Source organism: Melanotaenia boesemani, chromosome 19 (genome assembly GCF_017639745.1).
Source record: "Melanotaenia boesemani isolate fMelBoe1 chromosome 19, fMelBoe1.pri, whole genome shotgun sequence".
NCBI classification, from domain to species: Eukaryota; Metazoa; Chordata; class Actinopteri; order Atheriniformes; family Melanotaeniidae; genus Melanotaenia; species Melanotaenia boesemani.
In genome coordinates, this window is record NC_055700.1 from 24,480,138 (window position 1) to 24,500,082 (window position 19,945).

At 39.7% G+C, this 19,945-nt stretch overlaps 1 protein-coding gene across 1 annotated transcript in view; it reads right to left on the reverse strand.

The window, feature by feature from the left end:
• Positions 1-19,945, reverse strand: part of cacna1bb (calcium channel, voltage-dependent, N type, alpha 1B subunit, b) — a 216,873-nt gene that overhangs the window by 43,099 nt on the left and 153,829 nt on the right. The window contains exons 26-33 of the mRNA XM_041969681.1: positions 19,229-19,288; positions 16,894-17,000; positions 15,421-15,432; positions 12,522-12,542; positions 5,864-5,960; positions 3,680-3,840; positions 3,409-3,546; positions 820-1,021 (exon numbers count right to left, since the gene is read on the reverse strand). Coding sequence (XP_041825615.1) covers positions 820-1,021; positions 3,409-3,546; positions 3,680-3,840; positions 5,864-5,960; positions 12,522-12,542; positions 15,421-15,432; positions 16,894-17,000; positions 19,229-19,288 — 798 coding nt within the window. The remainder of the gene's footprint in view (positions 1-819; positions 1,022-3,408; positions 3,547-3,679; positions 3,841-5,863; positions 5,961-12,521; positions 12,543-15,420; positions 15,433-16,893; positions 17,001-19,228; positions 19,289-19,945) is intronic.

Consider the following 19,945-nt stretch of genomic DNA (forward strand, 5'->3'; position numbering starts at 1 on the left):
AAGGATAACAGAAAATGGAGAAACGTTTCCTGGTCTGATGAGTCTAAATTTTAGCTGACACATTCAGATGCTATGCTCAAAATTCAGTGGAATCATCATTAAAAACATGGATCCATTCTGCCTTGTATCAACAGTTCAGGCTGCTTGTGGTGTAATGATGTGGATGATATTTTCTTGCCACACTTTAGACCCCTTAGTGCCAAGTGAGCATCATTTAACCACCACAGCCTACCTGAGTATTGCTGCTGACCACATCCATCCCTTTATGACCACAGTGGAGCATCTTCTGATGCTACTTCCAGCAGGATAATGCACCATGTCACAAAGCTCAGATCATCTACAACTGCTTTCTAGAACATGACAATGAGTTCACTGGACTCCAATGGCCTCCACAGTCACCAGATCTCACCTTTGGGATGTGGTGGAACAGGAGATTCTCACAAAGCCAACAAACCTGCAGCAACTGTGTGATGCTGTCATGTCAATATGGAGCAAAACCTCTGAAGAATGTTTCCAACACCTAATGTAATATTAATAACGTAATAACATACTAATGTGAATGTTTTTTATGAGGACGCTATGATAAGTACACCCCTCTGTACGCTTCACACAAAAACAAACAAACAGACTAAGAAAAGCATGATTTTCTGAGTCCCTATAATAATGTCAGGCCTAAACATTTGGGATGCAAACTGTGACTGCAAACATTTTCAGAGCCAAATGTTTCTGTTGATAGAAGTGTTTGTTTATGTTGTATGTGGGGAAGATTTGTTCAGCTAGGGAGAAGCCATGAAAGCTCATCCTCTTCTACTCTATCACCTCGTTCTTCTCCAAGCTGCACTCCGACATGGCCTTGTCTCCCTGCTCCTGGAAGGTGATGATGATCAAAGCCACGAATATGTTGACAAAGAAGAAGGGAAACACCACGAAGTAGACCACATAAAAGATGGATGTCTCCATGCGGAAGCCCGGGCTGGGACCCTGGTCCTCATATGTGGCATCCATAGAATGCTTTAGGACCCTGAAAAGATAAAAACATTTAACTGATTAGAGATTTTCAACCATGTAAAAATGCACAGCAGTCGGTGCATTGTACAAGCCTATATAGATTCAACAACTTAAAAGCCATCCTTGTCTCTGTTTCTCATCCTGGCATTCCTCACTTCAAATCTGTGTGATCAGATCTCTGCTAAACTGTCCTTAACAGCTCTGAATACCTCACTAAAGTCCTAAATCACAACTATCTGCTAAGAAACTCTCCAGATTAAATCCTGAGGAGCTGAGGGAGCTCTAAGTTAAAATGTTGAGGGAATCAACCTTTACTGAAGTATCCAAGGAATCCAATCCAATCGGCCATCCTTCAGATGTTTTTAACCATTGTCCCAGAAGACATTTAGAAGTAAATAAATCAGTCAGAATCCCTCTGTGGCTTTATCAGAGGATTAGGCGGTGGTGTGCCCCTTGCATCATCCACCTTCACAGATTTTGAAAAAGTGCTACAAAAACTGATGATAAAATGTCTTCAATTCAACAGAGCTTTTTATGTGACTTACTCGTCTTGTGTTGCAGAAATGATGCAAAGGAGGAGGCCATGAGGAGTGGAGGGTGAACAGGACTTTTAACTTTAAATTGGAAAGTGTTTACAACTGTACTGTTTAAGTGGACCCTGAAATTATGACGTGTTTATGTGCATCACATGTTTGAATGGAATGAATCACGACATGCGTAAATTGTCTGAATTTCAGGGAACAGCAGTAGAAGAATAAAACAGATTTTCGGTGTAAACAAACACTGCTGTTTATATTTATTTACCAGTTTCTCCCCAGTTAACAATTTCAAGTGTTATGTAAAATATCAACCACAGTTTTTGTTTTTCCCCAGGATCTCCTCCTGGTGGGATGTGGCCAGAAAACCTCCCCATGGAGGTGTCTAGAAGGCATCCTCCTCTGCTCCTCTGCAGTTCTGCAAGAGCCCCTCCCGGATGCTCGAGCTTCTCCTCCTGTGTCTAAGGAGAGGGACTATGTCTCTCAGCAGCTTTTGTATGATTAGACTAGTAATAAATATCTCATATTTATCCTAAACTGGTCTGGTTATTATGAACTCCTCCTTTGAGTCATGTTATCGGTCCCTTCGAATTAAGAATTCCTGTTATTAGCGTCCTGAGACTGATTGATAACTGATTGATTTGACTAGCTTAAATTAATTAATTTATTAAACTAATTAATTTAGTACTCTAATAGTGTCCACACAGCCATTAGATTAGTATTAAGCTCTCTGTATGGTGGTGCCCAAGGTGTAGTCAATATTTTGACTAATAATTCAAAATTAATTAAATTATTCAAATTAATACTTTCATTAAACATCTTTAATGTTTAATGACGCTAAGTCACTACAGGTGAGTGGATTAGACGTTTTCATGCACACTGATCATAATTCACGCGTCTTAATCTAAACTAGAAACACTAGAGAGCCATTGTAATTTATTTTTGCAGACGATTGCGGGCTTTATTTTGGAGTTGGAAGCTCTAATGGCAAAATTATCCAAATTTCCTGTGTTACCTGTGTCTGTGTAAACATGGCTAATGATATGTCTTGAGATTTGGATGATTTCTGACTTGTTAATTTTTACCGCTGTCAACCTTTTGACCTCAAATTGGTCCCTACACTCACTGCCTCTACCAATAACTCGCTTGTGAATGCATAGTGCTAATTTCTAAGGCATAATATCTAAGCCAGCTATGATAAACACATGTACACAAAATCAAAAACAAGTACATTCCCTTAAGGCAACCAACCAATTTTAGTGTGGGATAGGATGGAGTTAATGGGACAAAAAGCTCCAATAATGTAGGATGTAATATTTTTTTCATTAAAAAAAAAAAATCATGCCATAGACTAGAGGTTTAAATCCAACTAAGACCCTCCTTGTGGTCATTGTGTTACTGATTTGTTTAATTTTCAACAAGTTTTCCCAGTTTATTAGCTTACTTTCCCCCTGATGGTAAGCAAAATGAATAAAATGAGCAAACAAGCGTCAAAGGCCCTTGAAAAAGGATGATGATGAGTCTGTGCTTCCTAAACTCAGGCGCAGAATATCGCTGTGAAACTGCTCATTCAATGAGCCTTGATTGCATCTGTAGAGAAAGCACAGTAATTAAGCCTGGGAGAAATCAGTTGGGTTTCATCTGCACTGAGTTTTTGCCTCCAGGTGTGCTGTTTGTTCCAGGATAAATCACTGAGACAAGAATGCTTTCAGTACTCATGCACTGCTTATGAGCTGAAGATTGAAGCCATCTTTCCTGTCGTTCCTCATGTCGATCTGATTTAGTAGCCTCATCTTTACGGAGCAAACCACTCTGTGTCAAGGTGCTGTCAAAATAAAAAGATGTGAAGGTTGCGCTGACTTACAATGGCCAGCCCTCTCCGGTGGAGACAGTGAAGAGCGTTAGGAAGGCCCAGAGAACATTATCGTAGTGAAAGTCGTACTTCTTCCACTCTCTGGGCTTTGCCTCCACATCATCTCTGTCATAATCCAAAAACTGGCCCCTGTATCAAAAAAGTTTTGAGGACAAATAAACCACAGTTTTCAGAGGTTGACTTGGAAAAAAAAAAGGTGTGTTTAATTTAGTTTTTAACAAACGTGCAGACACGGCTGTAGATGCATGTGCTCGTTACGTACCTGCAGTCTTTCTCCAGACCCTTCGACTCATCAGAGCAGTAGAAGAATTTACCCTTGAAGAGCTGCACGGCGATGACGGCAAAGATGAACATGAAGAGGATGTAGACGATGAGGATGTTGAGAACATTTTTCAGAGAGTTTACGACGCAGTCAAACACCGCCTGGAAAACACACACACACACACACACACAGTGTAAGGAATCCGTGGATCTTTACTGTTTATAGATGAAGACACTGACTTATTCACACTAGTTCTATTTTTTTTTCTTATTTCTGTAAAAGTACTTGTGAATCATTACTTATATAACACAAGGGAAATATGACTGAAATAAAAAGTAGTACTTTAAAAATGTTTTGAATTTAAGAAGTCAGACACACAAGCTCTATCACATATATTCTCCTGGTTTTCTTTGCTTCTAATAATTTTTTAGTTTAGGTTTTATTTTAGCTTCATCATGACCCTTAACGTGGGATTTAGATCGCGTTAGAATTTTCAAGTTTAAGCATAAACTGACCACATGTCCCGATCACCTTTAACATGTTTGGAAACTGCTTCAAAGTGCTAATGCGTGCTGTGGATGTCTAAAACTCACTTTTCAGACAAATTCTGCAAGTCGGCATCTTTTCACCTGCGAAATATCAAATCAGTGCATGCAGTGTACACGAAGGAGAGCTTGCACAGTGTTTCTTTGTGTCTTCCTGCCCGTCATTCTCCCTCTCCAGCTGCATTTCCCTCAGCCGTGCGCTATGATCTCTCTGTGGGATGAATTGCTTTGCTGATGTATCCTGACATGCAATCTAACCAATGAATATGCTGCTGCATGAGTGAACCCCATCAAGGTTTATGCTTCTGTTCCACAGCGAGGGCAGAGAACATTTTCCCCTCTTCTACCAGCCTATCTGTCAAACCACCTTGTCCGAGTATCCGATGAGCCCTGTGAATTGGCGTCTGACTGCCGACGCTGATCTGTCTCACTCATGTCTCACTCCGATCAGGTCTTGTCTTTTATCAGATCCGTTGAGTGTCTTACTTTGTGAAATCGCCAAATTGATATTTTGTTTTCCTAAATTATGTCGTTACATACTTTATGTCCTTAATTAAAAAACACAATCACGGTCTAAGTCAGGGATCACCAACTCCAGATCTCTTGGGCCAGTTCCCTGCAGGTTTTCAATGTTTCCCTGCTGCAACACGCCTGGTTCAAACTGAATGGTTCTCCAGCAGCTTGTCAGGTTCTGCACAAGCCTCTTAATGACCCATTATTTGAGTCAGGTGTGTTGCAGCAGGAAAACATTGAAAACCTGCAGGACACTAGCTCAAGAAGTCCGGAGTCGGTGATCCCTGATACAAAGTTCTAGCTCTGTTTTTAGTTTAGTTCGTATCAGATTTATGTCCCTAGTCTTTTATTTCCCTTTACCTCTTATTTGTTTTTTTGTTGGACTTTTTGAATTCAGGTAGTGGTTTCTGGGTTTGTATTTTGTTCTAGTTCTTATCAGACCTGGAATCTCTTGTTTGTGGTAATCGTTTTAATCTAATTATTTGACGATTTTATTATGATTTTTTTCAATATTTTAATATAATTTTGTTTCTCTTATTATCCTTTTATGTACTTTTTAATGGTCCTTCTACATCCGGCTGTAATGCTGGTAATGTTTTATGTAAATCACTTTGAATTGTCCTGTACATGAAATGTTTTTGTACAAATAAACTTGTCTTGTTGTGATTACCACACCTGCTCCTTGTTTGGTCATTAGCTCCCTCAGTATAAATACTCCTTGGTTTCCTTTGCTCATCACCAGATCTTCATCCTGTCCAGGTTTGTTCTTCTGGTCATGTGCTTGCTGGTTCTTCTCAGTTTCTGTTGATCCTGTTGTGTCAACATCAGGCTCCTTTTTTTATTTAACTTTTTCTTTTACTCTTCGGCTGTAAAGCAAGTGTCAGTTGTCATCTGTGTCCTAGTATTTACTCTTTGTATGTTTACTTGTGTTATACATTTCTTATAGCTCCTATGTGGTCATCCTTGTTCTTGCTTTGTGCGGTTTTCATGCTTTTTTCTTTTTAATTTATTGTACAGGTCGGCTGTTACGTTGTTTTTAAAGTGCTTTAGAAATAAAATGGTATGGTAAAATGTTCAGTATCAGACTATTACGAAAGAAGCCGAGAGGCAGATTTGGTTTACGTACCTTCAGTTTGGGAAGCCGTTTAATGGTCTTGAGCGGCCGCAGGACCCGGAGGACCCGGAGAGACTTGATGGTATTGATGTCCTTCCCTTTCGTCCCTCTGTGCAGATAAGCACTGCAGTTAGTTTGGGTTATTTGCTGAAGTTGACAGTCAAGTAACTGAGCACGCACAGTCATACCTGTTTATATTGTTAGTGGAGAACATGCATGTGAGCGTAGTGTTATTCTACAGAAACATGCAGCAGTCACTTGATCTTTACTCTCCTTCTCGGTATTGACTCCTTTTAATCATTCCTATCTTATTCTATTCTCTTTGGATAATGTTGTCCTTTGTCACATATGTCCATCTTTCTGTCTTTTTTCCTTCTTTTTGTGGTTCTTCCTTGACTCCAACTTAATTGTAATTAATATTTTAGATTAATCTCCACACTATCATTTCATTTGTTCCCTCTTCATTAGATCATTTTTTCCTTCATCCTTTTCCATTCATTTCTTCCAGTCTTTCCTTTGAGCCGTGTCTTACCCTTCCTTTTTCTCCTGTTTCATTTTTTTTCTATCCTTAGACTCCACATAACTGTTTATTAGAGGTTTTTATTCTGCAGCGAGTCTTAAAGCTGCTCCTCTTCATTACTTGGAGCAACTTCATAGATTTAACTGCATTGTCTAAATTTTTAATGAGCTGCATATTTCTTAAATGTGGTATTTATTCTTTGAACTCTTGTTTCTTTTGAATGACACAAGCATCTCATACTTCTTACAGATAATGCTTAAATAATACGCTTCTGAACCAGGCAGCAGGTTTCTTTGCAAGAACCACTGATGGCATTTGCATGTTTATTGTAACTGATCACTGGGGAGGTGCAGAGGTGTGGAGGGTTTCCCCAACAATATGTGATGCTAATAATGTAAAACCGGGTCACCTCGAAGACAGATTGTGAGTGATTTTTAACCAATCAGTAACAAGTAAAAGCACAAAATTTCATGCTTAACTACAAAATAAAAAAAAAAAAAACAAACAAACCAAAAAAAACTTAAAAGGGTGTGGAGAACTAGGCATGAAATAGCCAAGTTAATCTTTCCTAGATACCCTGCAGCTTCTTCTACCAGAGTGTCTCAGGAGAAGTTACCATCCACTGAATGATTTCATCACAAAGTGCTCCTACGATGCTGCTTTTCTGCAAAGCTTATATATATAAGAGCACATTCAGCCCTCATCCAATAACTTTGAGTGCACTCTCCTGGTAGGGCAGCAAATCATGAATGAAACATCTGCTCATCGTGAGACTAATGCATAAGTGGTACATGCTGTGTTATATTTTAAGTAGTATTTCATTTAACTCATCTCTGGACAATAAAAAACTAAAAAAATTTAACCAACGAGCAAGAAGACTGGGTAAAAGTGTTTCTCTGGTGTGAGCTGGGATCACTAGCAGGACATAGAGGTGAGAATATGTCCTCATTATGCAGGATTACAGATTTTACTGATTAAACAAGCTACACTGCTCAAAAGAATTCAAGAAGCACATTTAATCAGAATATAGCATCAGATCAATTACATGTCTGTAATATTGATCTGGTCAGTTAAGTACAGTAGCAGAGGAGGTTGTTAATCAATGCCAGAGACTTTAATGGAAAATGCAAAACTGTTGCAACCCCCAAAACAGGACTAGTTATAAAGTCTGCATTTGACTAGGGTCAGTGTCACTACTGGTAGCATGCAGTAATACCTGGACCCCACAGAGGTTTCACAGGCAGGCCAAATTCTTCCAAGAGGGTCCATTATTATGTACGATTGCCAGGTGTGTCCCAACACAGTCTCAAGATTTAGGAGATTTCAGGAGACTCAAGGAAAGCTGGAAAAGGCCATAGAAGGTCCTTAAACCATCAGCAGGACCAGTATCTGCTCCTTAGTGTGAAGAGGAGCAGGATGAGGACTGCCAAAGCCCTACAAAATGACCTCCAGTAGACCACTGGTGTGATTGTTTCTGACCAAACAATCAGAAACAGACTTCATGAGAAAGCCTGAGGGCTCACTGCCCAAATCCCTGGAGCTTGATTGGTATTTGCCGTAGATTACCAGAATTAGCAGGTCCACCATTGGACCCTGAGCTTTTCACAAATGAGAGAAGGTTCATCCCGAGCACACATGACAGATGTGGAGAAGATTATGCTTCCTTTAACATGAGCTGGAGGGACGCACAGACCTGTACAGGCTAGATAGCGACTCCCTAACTGCTATTAGGTATCAGGATTATATTCTTGGTTCCAGGTACTAAGGATATCATCTTGGATATGCAGGCAGTTCCTCAAGGATGAAGGAAATGATCTCTGGGACATTATGTTTCTGTCAACTGACTGACACCGTCCAGGAGCTAAGCGATGCCCTGGTCCAGACCTGAGAGGAGATACTGCAGCCATTGTCTCATTAGGAGCATTCCCAGATGTTGTTAGGCATGCATAGATGCATCCAGACCACACCAGTGTAGATAACCAGCATACTTTTACCACCATTGAGATCTGATGCATTTTCAACTGTTCCTTTAATTATTTTCAGCAGAGAAGTTTGAAAACAAAGGAACTAGTAAGATAAACCTTTCTCATAACTCTCTCTTCTCAACTCTACTACATGTGGCTGTTTTGCTTTAAATGTCACAGAACACACTGAAACACATGCACAAACACTCCCACAGTGTATCTGTTTTGTAAATACTGTCATTAAAAAGTGTCCTGGTTGTTTAGTGAAATGTTTTTAGGAATAACGTCACTGTTGAAAACCACCAGAAAGACAACCTTTAAGCCAGCAGTGAAAAAACAATTAGTGGAGCTAAATTATTTTTCAACATGTGCTGGTGGAGGATTGGAGCTCAATTTGAAGAATCACAGTTACAAATATCCTTGTTCAGGACTTATCATTTCACAGTGAAAAACTGTACTGTAAGTCTGATGAAATGGCATGCAGCTCTCATGCTTGGATAACCTGCATATTCATGACATGCAATCTGCAAAGTCTATTCTGGTCCTGCTATTCAAGGGGCCTCAACACATCGAGATGGCAAGAACAGTCTCCCAATAGCTTTCAGAAGCGCCGTGGGCAACAATGATGTAAAGTGTGTGCTCATGGGAGCGGGTGCATGTTTGTGTGTCCACATCAGTGCAGCACAGATCAGCGCTGATGGTTACATGCTCAGTAGCCAGGCGTGGGAGGTCATGACTCCTCGAAGGCACTCCCTCCTGAAAGAGAGGGGCACTTCCTGTTTAGGGTTTGATGTCTAAACTTTACTGCCTCAGCAAAACAGGATGCACAAGGTTTCTATACAGCTGTGGCTCATTTCGTTGGAAATTCAAAAATATCTGAAGCACAATTAGTTGTGGTTCAGTAGTTCGTTTGTAACAATAAGTCATTTATAAAAACACTAGATGGCCATTTCATTATGTACCCATCAGAACTGCCTTAATTCTTGGTGGCACAGATTCCAAAAGGTGTTGGAAACATTCCTCAAAGATTTTTTCCCCTTTACACCACAACCAACCTGAATTATTGATCCAAGGCAGCAGTGTTGTTTTTGGCAGGCATCTCAGTTTTAGTCTTAGTTCTAGTCTTCAGGACGAACATGGTTATTAGTTTCAGTCACATTTTAGTCATTTCTAAGTTTGATAGATTTAGTCCAGTTTTAGTCGATGAAAACTCAAAAAGGTTTTAATCTAGTTTTAGTCAAATAAAAAAAACGCATTAGTCTTTTAGGTCAAAAATACGTATTAAAAAGTGGAATCAAGTTTGACAGGTTATAACAAGTATTGCAATTCATAAAACAAGTTAACCTTAATGCTTTTGAATAATAACCAGATCCTTTACCAGACCGATTGCTTTAGCCTCGACTTTCCCATCAACAGGGATGCAATGCTGCTGTGCTACGTAACTGCTTTACTTCCTGCTCTCGAAGGCGGACGCTTTTTCTTCTCTCCCTCCCCACACTCTGTCTTGCTACTTGTCCTGTAATCTCTGAGCCTCTCCTGCATTTCTGTTCTGAATCTAAAACCATGGATCTGATCAGCTGGTCTCTCGATGCAATTGACCAAATTTATTCGAACCGCAAAACGGGTGTAGGGGAGCCCGCTTGTCCTGGCAGAACATGCGCGGCTGGATACGTGATGGACTCCTGGAGGGTGTGGAAGGTCATGTGTCAGTCGATTCTTTCTGCTGAGGATGCAGAGGACATCTACACATTTGGATTCATGATAACTGGGTTTCTGCTGTTTGGAGTGGGTGGTTTGCTGGTGTGTCGCAAAATTTGGACACTGTCGGCAGCCACTGGCAGAAACTGGAGAAAGGAACTGAGAGAAAGTTTGTTTTTTTTAGGTCGTGAATGTCTGAATTATGTGCCTTTATGTACTGAGCTATGTTTTTCTTGTATCTCAACACTGGGCCCCTCCAGGCCCAGAGTGGGGATGCTTTTTTCTCCCCTCATCCCATTCTATTCCTAATGTTTTCCTTTTCCATCTGCGACATAGGTGCGCCGCTCCTGCAGCTGCTGACTCAGTCTGCCTGATCCTGTTTGTGTTTACATGTTGTTGCTGTCTACTCTTGGACTGGTTGTACTGGAAGACATTTCGTTGTAGTTGTGTACTGCACTTGTATAATGACAATAAAGTTAAGTCTAAGTTGGGCAAAAACCTTTTATTTCTAAATTTCAACTTTTTTCAAGAATTGATGCCCTACTTCATCATTCAAAAATGTCACAGAAGAAAAAAGCAGATCTATAAGTTCAACATATAACAACGCATTGAGAGCTTGTTGTTTGGTTATTTTCATCAATAATTACAAAATTAAAAGGAATGAGAAGGTTTCCCAGCCAACAGCAAATACTTACTGATCTACTTAGGGTTATGCATTGCACAGATAAAGAAATTGTGGAATCAATTACTCCAACAATGCAAAGAGCAACAACATCCTTACTTTGGTAACTGTGGCTTTATTTCTGAGAATTTTCTGAGAAGTGCAACACTCCACCCTGAACATACACATGCCCAAAATATGAGCAAAGGATGAGAAACATTTGCCCAACTTGACCTGGTCTGCCAGTGAAATTATGATGTATTATAGTTAAAATATGTCCATATATCGTTTCGTTGCTTCCGACTACCAAGCCCCTTCGTCGACGCTGCCACCATGATTTACCTATGAATGAATAAACTGCTTGTCTGTGTGCGCGCTGCACGTCAGATGGTGGGCGTGGCCAAGGTGCAGCAGCGTTGCTGGCTGACATGTGCTCACAATAGACAGAAATGTCGTGCAATTTTGAAGTCGGACAATCAGCCTTTAAACATCTTCGTCTCGTCTCCTCAACGAAATCTCACAAACGTTTTGTCATGTTTTGTCATTAGAGAGTGATTTTTAGCTCGTCACTGTCTCATTATTGTCATGAAAGAAAGTGTCATGAAAGAAAGGTCCATCAACTAAATAAATCGTATTTCCACCAAATTCTGACCCTACCATCTGAATGTGGATCTAAAATGGAGACTCATCAGACCAGCAACGTTTCTCCATCTTCTATTGTCCAGTGTTGGTGAGTGTGTGTGAATTTTAGCCTCAGTTTCTTGTTCTTAGCTGACAGGAGGCACCCGGTGTGTCTTCTGCTGCTGTAGCCCATCTGCTTCAAAGCTGGACATGTTGTGTGTTCAGAGATGCTATTCTGCGTATCTTGGTTGGAACTAGTGCTTATTTGCTTTCCTGTTGCTCCAGCCAGTCTGCACGTTGTCCTCTGACATCAACAAGGCATTGTGGTCCAGACAACTGCTGCTCAATGGATGGTTTCTCTTTTTCAGACCATTCTATGTAAACCCTAGAGATGATTGTGTGTGACAGTCCCAGTAGATCAGCAGTTTCTGAAATACTCAGACCAACAACTATTCCATGTTCAGTCACTAAACTCCTTTCGTCCTGATTCTGATGTTTAGTTTGAACTTCAGCAAGTTGTCTTGACCATGTCAACATGAATAAATGTGCTGAGTTGCTGCCATGTGATTGGCTGATTAGATATTTGTGTAAACAAGCAATTGGAGTACCTAATAAAGTGACCAGTGAGTGTGTTCTTTTTAACAAAAGAAAAAGACTGTAGCTGCACACATACACCACAGCCCTAATTTTTGCTCATCATTAATTTTAAAAAAGAAAGAGTGAATTCAGATGAGAGGCTTTCCTCCATGCCTACTGCATTAAGAGATAGACATGTATAGGTGGACGACATCGAGGTGAAGGCTGTAATATCTTCATAAGTGGGCCGATTAAACCTACTTAATCTATGATAGAAAGAATTAGGAATTAAAGCAAAATGATGGATAAAGACTTTGGCTTTAACACAACAGACAACCTGAGTTCAAAGTGGAGAGGCAGTTTGCTGTGAATGGCCTTCTGAAAGCTATGAGGGCAACTTCCCAATATTGTCCTTTGGTTATGACATCCCAATATTGGCACAGGATTTCTAAAAGGGTAGAGAGCAAGGAAAGAGGGGGATCATGGCCATATGCAAAGCACCTCGGGGTAAGGAGTGAAAAGGTTTATCTAGGAGGTTGAAAAGAGGGATGTTCTGTGTTTCACATGTGGAGGGGAGGAGCAGCTCATAAGAGGATCAATAAGCAAAAGATAGATAGGGACAGTTCCCACCTGGCCACACTTTGCTGCGATCTGATGAGGGAAAGAAGCAATAAGCATACGCAAGCAGACAGAACAGAAAAGCGCCGGCATTGAAAGAAGGACAGAGCAACACTTAAAAGCAGAAATCACACAGGCATGAAGATACAGAGAATATACATTCAGATTTCAAACTTATGACATAATGACACATGAAAAGAAAGAAAAAAAAAGAGAGACAACCATTAAATCTTAAAGTAATCACCATTTAAAAGAGGAATTATCAAACACTGCAGTGGGAATAAATTCAATTTCAAAGAAAGAGTAAGTTTTTTAACAAGGAAGATGAGAAGATACCGTTAATGAGAAGCTGTGGCTCTGCATTTACACTGCAGGGGGGGAATAAAGTTCAACTGCACCTCTTCTAAAATGAGGTGCTCCTTAATTTGTCACATAGTGTGAAGCAGAACTGAGGTCCTGACATTACTGCAAACATTTACATTTCCTGCAGCTTTGCTTTCACGAACTTCCACTTACAGTACAAGTTACACTGAAGATTTATGTCATCTACCTCTGAACTGTCAGCAATTAAAGGGGACATATTAAAAAGAAAACCCTTTTCTGCGCATCAGGGCTTATATTTGCATGTCTGAGGTCACTACCAACTCTTACCAGTCTTGCAGTGTTGTGTTTGTAGTCACAGAAATAGAAACTTAAAATTTATGGCTGATTTAATGACACTGAGCCTCATGACATGAGATACGTTTTGGAAGGAGGTTGGTAGCAAAATTTCAGCAAATGTCAAACTCTCTCTGTCGGCTGTCCTGCAGGTTTAAGATGTTTCTCTGCTTCAAATGAAAAGGTATTAGAACTTAACAAGCTGTTGGAGCCATTTGATTTGAATCTGGTGTTGGAGCAGGGAAACGTCTAAAACCTGCAGGACAGCAGCCCTCGAGGACCAGAGTTTAACATCCCTGTTGTAAGAATTGCTTTTGGCTCTTGACTAGGACACATGTCCTCTCAGGGGTACTGCAGCATTGGCTATAACCAAACCAACAAAGCAGCTAACAGATGGAGTTAGCTAAAGCTAATGGAAAAGTACATGTGAAATCCAAGTAGATACACATTTTTATGCAGCTCTGCAGGGTTTCCAACCACAGCTTTGATCACAGAGCTCTGTGACCCCATCAGCAGCTACAAATAAGTTGGTCCCCCTTTTACTTATTAGATTGCCGTTTTTAGTCATAAATTAATCCACTGACATCCGAATAATCTCAGTGCTGATTAGCTGTCATATAAAATTATTAGCTTGAGTTGAAAGGGTTTGTGCATTCACATCCCTGCACATCACCTGATGAAAAAATGCATCTACTGGTGTCTTTTGAGTGGCTTTAAATGTAATTGGCGATCATAATGTGCTCCCTTCACTTTTGGTCTTATTGCATATCAGTATGCTTCAAAGCTTAGTGACTGTTATTTGAGTCCCACATTTATGTCTGTGGGTTAAAATAAGACCAAATTCTGCAGAATAGATGGGGATTGCAGTCAAGTAGATCACTCCACCAAAGAAAACTGGCTGATATGAACAGAGCTGTAAAAACATGACTGAGATTAGAGCTCTCACACTTTGTTTATGTCGGGTTTTGACCAAAGCAATCATAGAGATTGAACTGAGGTATTAAAAATTTGTGGGGGGAACAAAGAAGATAACATGGCTCTACTAAAATATTTAAACAAATTTGTCTTAGAGGTCTTCATAGGTGCTCTGGTTCTAATTGGATAAGACTTGACCAGGGAATGAAGTTAGGCCAGGTAGCATCTTGGACTTGGATCTTGGCTCAAGACTCTGTTTATATTGCAACATAATTTTGGATCTGAACAGATTCAAGTCAATAATCACAAAATTTGAAATTTGATTTTAATTTCATCCACAGATATATCATAGGTTATTCTTAATGACTTTCTTTTGATTTCAATTCCTAACTATCAACAATTAGACATCTAATTGTCTCTTTTCTTACATTATAATGATCCTGAGAGACTGGCTGTTAAATGGCAACCATGTGCTGCTGCCTGTTTTACTCTAACTTTTACACTAACAGACTAATTGTTGTGTACTTATAAACCTGAATTTGATGTAAGCTGTTAGTTGACGTAACACGTCTGAAATGTGCAGATTCTTCAGACATTAAATTTAACAGTCATGTTAAATTTAAGTTGTTGATGTATCATAATCTGTAGATTAAAAACTAAGATCTGTCTGTAATGCATCAAACCCTGCACTGTAAATGCAGCCCGTTACACACTTGCATGGTATGAATGTGAGTGGATGAGGAGGAACAAATGCTGGACAGGAAGTAAATGTGGGAATGAGGGATGAAGGGGAAATAGTTAAATCTAATAACCCCCTGACTCTCTTCGGTGCAAACCAGCACAGGCAGTGTACACTTCTGAGCAGAATAATTACATTATATCTGATCCATGTTTATGTCTTTTCATTTAAATATAAAAAAAATGGCTACCATACTCCCGTTTCATTATTTATAACATTTAAAAAAAACCCTGAACTGTAAAAAATGGAAATATTTCAAACAAGTTGTTCACTACGCTTACATATGCTCTGCTAACGCACATTAAATATAGCAGATAATTGTAAAGCAGGTAATTATGCTTATGTAACCTGAATGCTGCAGCAACACAGTTATATAACAGAAACAGAGTAAATGCCAGTATCTTTAATCATGTCTCTGGCTACGGTGATAAGAACAGAAAATAACAAAATATGACATTTGCTTGAAACATTTAGCTGGAAGAGGAAGGCTGATGCAGACTATGAACTCGAATGACAGCGGCTGACCGACATGAAGGAAAGCAGAGGACACAGACAGGAAGAGATACACGTGGAGAGATAGGCACAAAGAGCAGGCATTACCCCATGAGGCTCCTGAAAGCAATCCCAGCCAGAACACAAAGAAGAAAGAGGACAAAAAAGGTGGCAAAGACATAGTCAGCAACAGATAAAAGACAGAGAGAAGCGTCAATCTAAAGCTGGGGAAAGACAAAAACAAAATTCCAAGTCACAGAAAACATTACAAAGAAAACTACACAACTGAAAGCACATAATTGGAACATGTTTTAAACCCATTTTTTTGCCCCTTCCTTCCAGACATGTAGAAAGAAAAACTGTAAATATTCAAAGCTTAAGTCTGATAAACTGAACTGAGCTGATCTTCATTTAAAGGCCCATTGATGCTCGACTCAGAAGACGGATACACAGGCGGACGGACAGTTTCGGCCATCTCCTGCATCGGTTACGCGCGTAGTTTCTGTTTTCAGGGAGCTCAGCCATCCGATGCTTGACACAGGAGACGGAACAACACCACCATAAATCGCAGGGGCAGTGTTGAGCAGAATAGCTGACATGCGACCAGCAAAAGAAACAAACTAGTGAAGTAAATTCTGATGGGTGGGGAAAAAAAAAAAAAGAAGCAGAAGAGTGAAGACAAGCACAACAATCGGGAAACTACACAAGCTTTTAAAGACACGCTACACAAGTGTTTAGGGTGTGTTGGGCGGTCACCGAACAGTGTCTAAAACTGACGTCAGCTCGTGGGAGTGAACTCTGAACTTACCCACTGGTGGAGGAACTGACTTAGCAACCATGGCAAGGCAAAACACACATGGAAGCATGAGGATGGCAACGTATGACACCGTCTGAAACAGACGCCTCTATTTACGTACGTAAGGGAGCATAAATGGGCCTTTAGATTACAATTAGTTCTTACTGTTTAACACAATTCAAAATGCCATTTGTAGTTAATGGACTGAATAAATTCACATTGTAGCTCTTTCATCATGTTGGGAGAAATACATTTTACACAGTACATTCAAAGGTTTTACAGCTGTAAACAAACTGTGATGCAGTTTAACCACAAATTCAGTCTTTAGCAAAGACCCATGAACCCCTACAAAAATTCACTGGGTATATTTTATGTGGGAATTGCTGCAATGCTGAAATTAAATAGCAGATACAATCCCTCTATCTGATACAAGAAAATCAAGTCGCTGTATTCCCCCATGAACCTTAAACCTATCGGCCAAATTGTGCATGCATCATTAGCTGACTTGTAGGGAAGGTTTCCTGTAACAATGAAAATGTCTGACATGGCTGTGGTGAAAATTTAACTCACAGGCAGCACAAAGGCCCTGAATTTCATGGGAAAATAATTGGATGCCAACATTCAAGCTGTTAGTTAGAGCTAAGATAGTAGAGAGTGGGCTTCATCATCGCTGTGCCTCATGTCAGCCCACTCTGTGGAGGGTGGAGAGGCTGTCAGAGCAAAAACTACTTTAATAAAGCAGATACAATGATTTCACTCAAGAAATAATGGAACAAGTGACTTACGAACAGGCGAAGGCCACCAGGGCTCCACTGACTACAATGAAGTCGAGAATGTTCCACAGGTCACGGAAATATGAGCCAGGGTGGAGAAGCAGTCCCAAGTCAATCATCTAAGTCAAACAACAAATGGTATGGAGAAAAAAACTGAGAAAAACGGTTGAAATATTAGAACAGATATCCCATAAAATTTTGTTAAACTGGGTAACAAAACCAAACTTCAAAAAAGTCGGATAAAATGTAAATAAAACACAATTTATAGATTTATAAATCTTACAAACTCATGTTTTAATTCCAATAAACAACATATCAGATGATTAAAAACTGAGGCATTTGACTATTTTATAGAAAAAATGTGCTTGTTTTCAATTTGATGGCAGCAATTTATCATCCCCTCTTTTTTAACAAACATCTGTAAACATCTGGGAAGTGAGGAGACCAGTTGCTGGAGTTTTAGGAGAGGAATGTTGTCCCATTCTGGTCTGATACAGGATTCTAGCTGCTCTACAGTCCTGGACCTTCGTTTCTGGATTTCTGCTGTTAGGATGCTCCAGATGTTCTCTGTTGGTGAAAGGTCTGGACTGCAGGCAGGCCAGCTCAGCAGCTGGACTGTGATGCCATGCAGCTGTGATGGATGCAGGATGTGGTTCAGCATTGTCTAGCTGAAATCTGAAAGGTCTTCATGAAAGAGACGTTGTCTGGATGGGAGCAGATGTTGCTCTAAAACCTCCATGTTCTTTTCTGCATTGATGCTGTCCGTGCTTTCCAGAAAGAATTTCACATTTTGATCCATCTGACCACAGAAAAGTTTTCCACTTTGCCTCAGATTGTTTTAAATGAGCTTTGGTCCAGAGAAGATGTTAGGCATTACTGGAATGTGTTAAGTTTTAATTATCGGTCCTGAAGGCAAGAGAGACATTATTTTATCAAAATTACATCATTTCAATCCTTCTAAATGTGTGAAAAACCTCGGTGATCCTTTTGACTCTGAGCTGGATTTTATTCCACACATTTGAAATGTCACAAAGACAGGATTTTATCATCTTAAAAACATCGCCAGAGTCCACCATTTCTCTCTCTTGCCAGCAAGGAGGTGCTGATGCAAGCTTTTATTTTTAGTAGATTAGATTACTGTAATGCCCTTCTCTCTGGTCTTCCCATAACCCCATGTTTTAGTTTGTTTATTTATTTATTCATTTATTTATTCATTCATTCATTCATTCATTCTTAGCTGTTCTTATTGTTTCTTAAGATTATTTAATCTTTGTTTTAGCTCCAGTGTTTTCCTCATGGGGATCCTCCATGCTGGGGATTTTGTCTGCTCGGTCTGGGGGTTGTTGCTGCAGTGAACACCCTTGTCTGAGTGGCTGGGCCCAGCACTGCAGCCTTATGGCTGTGGTACGGCCCCGGTCTGCCCTGATCGGGGTTGTTGCCACGGAGATCGCTCTTGTCTGGGTGGCTGCTTTGTGTGTGTGTGTGTGTGTGTAAACGTCTGTGTGTGCGCGACTGTGTGAAAGACTTTGAGCGTTTTTGCTTTTATTATTATTATTATTATTATTATTATTATTATTATGTAATCAATTTCTATATGTGTAAAGGCTTGTTTTATTTTTAATATTCATGAATTCATTTTCTCATGTAAAGCACTTTGTGTTGCCTTTGGCATTAAAAGTGCTTTATTAATAAAGTTTGATTGATTGATGGAACATATGTCATCGACTTCGAAGCGCTTTAACCTCCATTTGTCTATAACTGTGTTCAGAGACAGTGATTTCTGGAAGTGTTCCTGAGCCCATGCAGTGATTTCCAGTAGAGAATCATGTGCTTTTATTTTAAATGCGTTTTGATCGAAGATCACAAGCATCCAGTTTAGACCTTCAGCTTTGTCCTGTTCACACAGAGATTCCTCCTGATTCTCTCAATCTTTTGATCATTGTAGATGTAGATTACATTGTTCCACAATTTTGAGTCACACATTGTCCCAGATTGGCAAACATTTGTCCATCTTCATCTCTGAGAGGCTCTGTCTATCTGAAATGTTTCTTTTATTCCCAGTAATGTCAGTGACCTGTTGACAATTAACCTCATTATTTGTCCAGTTTTTTTTATTTGTGCTATTTACTTTTCCAGCCTTTGTTGGCCCTGTTACAACTTTTGAGATGTGTTGCCATAAAATTAAAAATGAGCTAATATTTACCATGAAATAGTAAAACGTCTCAGTTTCAACATCTGATTTGTTGTTTACGCCCTATCAAAAATAAAATATTTCAAAACCTATTACCCCCAAATTAAAATTATTTACCAAATTATTGCGTAGCAGGCTGCATAACTATTTTCTCACCTTAATCACCATCTCGAAAGTGAAGACTCCAGTAAAGACATAATCTAGATATTTGAGAACCTGTAAGCACATCATAAGAAAAACATAAGAAAAAAGGACTCATTGGCAGATCCAGTCACAGCTGTTTGCAGTGTAATACTCTTCAGAAGTTTGTACGAACATGTGTTCAACATGTCCATCTGTCCTGTCAGTCGTCTCAGACTGTGTTAGCTTCGCATAATAATAATAATAAGATACACAAACAAAACACATAAACACACCATCACTTCAGCTTCCCTCTGCTCCTCTGACTGGATTACTAATTAGCTGTGCTTGTCTATCAAAATTTCATCTTAGGTCACATGTCTGCAAGAATTTCATCCCTGTTCTCAACAAGGGCCAACATGTCACGCACAGATAAATGAAGTACAGGAACATGTAAGTGTTCATGCTCCGTGTTCTCAAAGCATTTTTAAAGTCAACCACCTTAAAATGAACTGTTAGTCCAAAAATTCTTTTCAAAGCTTGTTTTTGTGCTTCCCTACATTAATATGAATAAACTGTCAAGCCCTGTTAGGAAGTTTGTCTCAATCAGTCCGAATGAATCAGCCCGTCAGCCCACTTGAGACATATTTTTATCCTAATGCAAATACATGTATGCGTGTGTTGATCTGTCTGGGAACCAGTGTGCTTTGTTGTGTTCCTCCAGATGTTTATTTATGAAGTCTAGATGTCAGC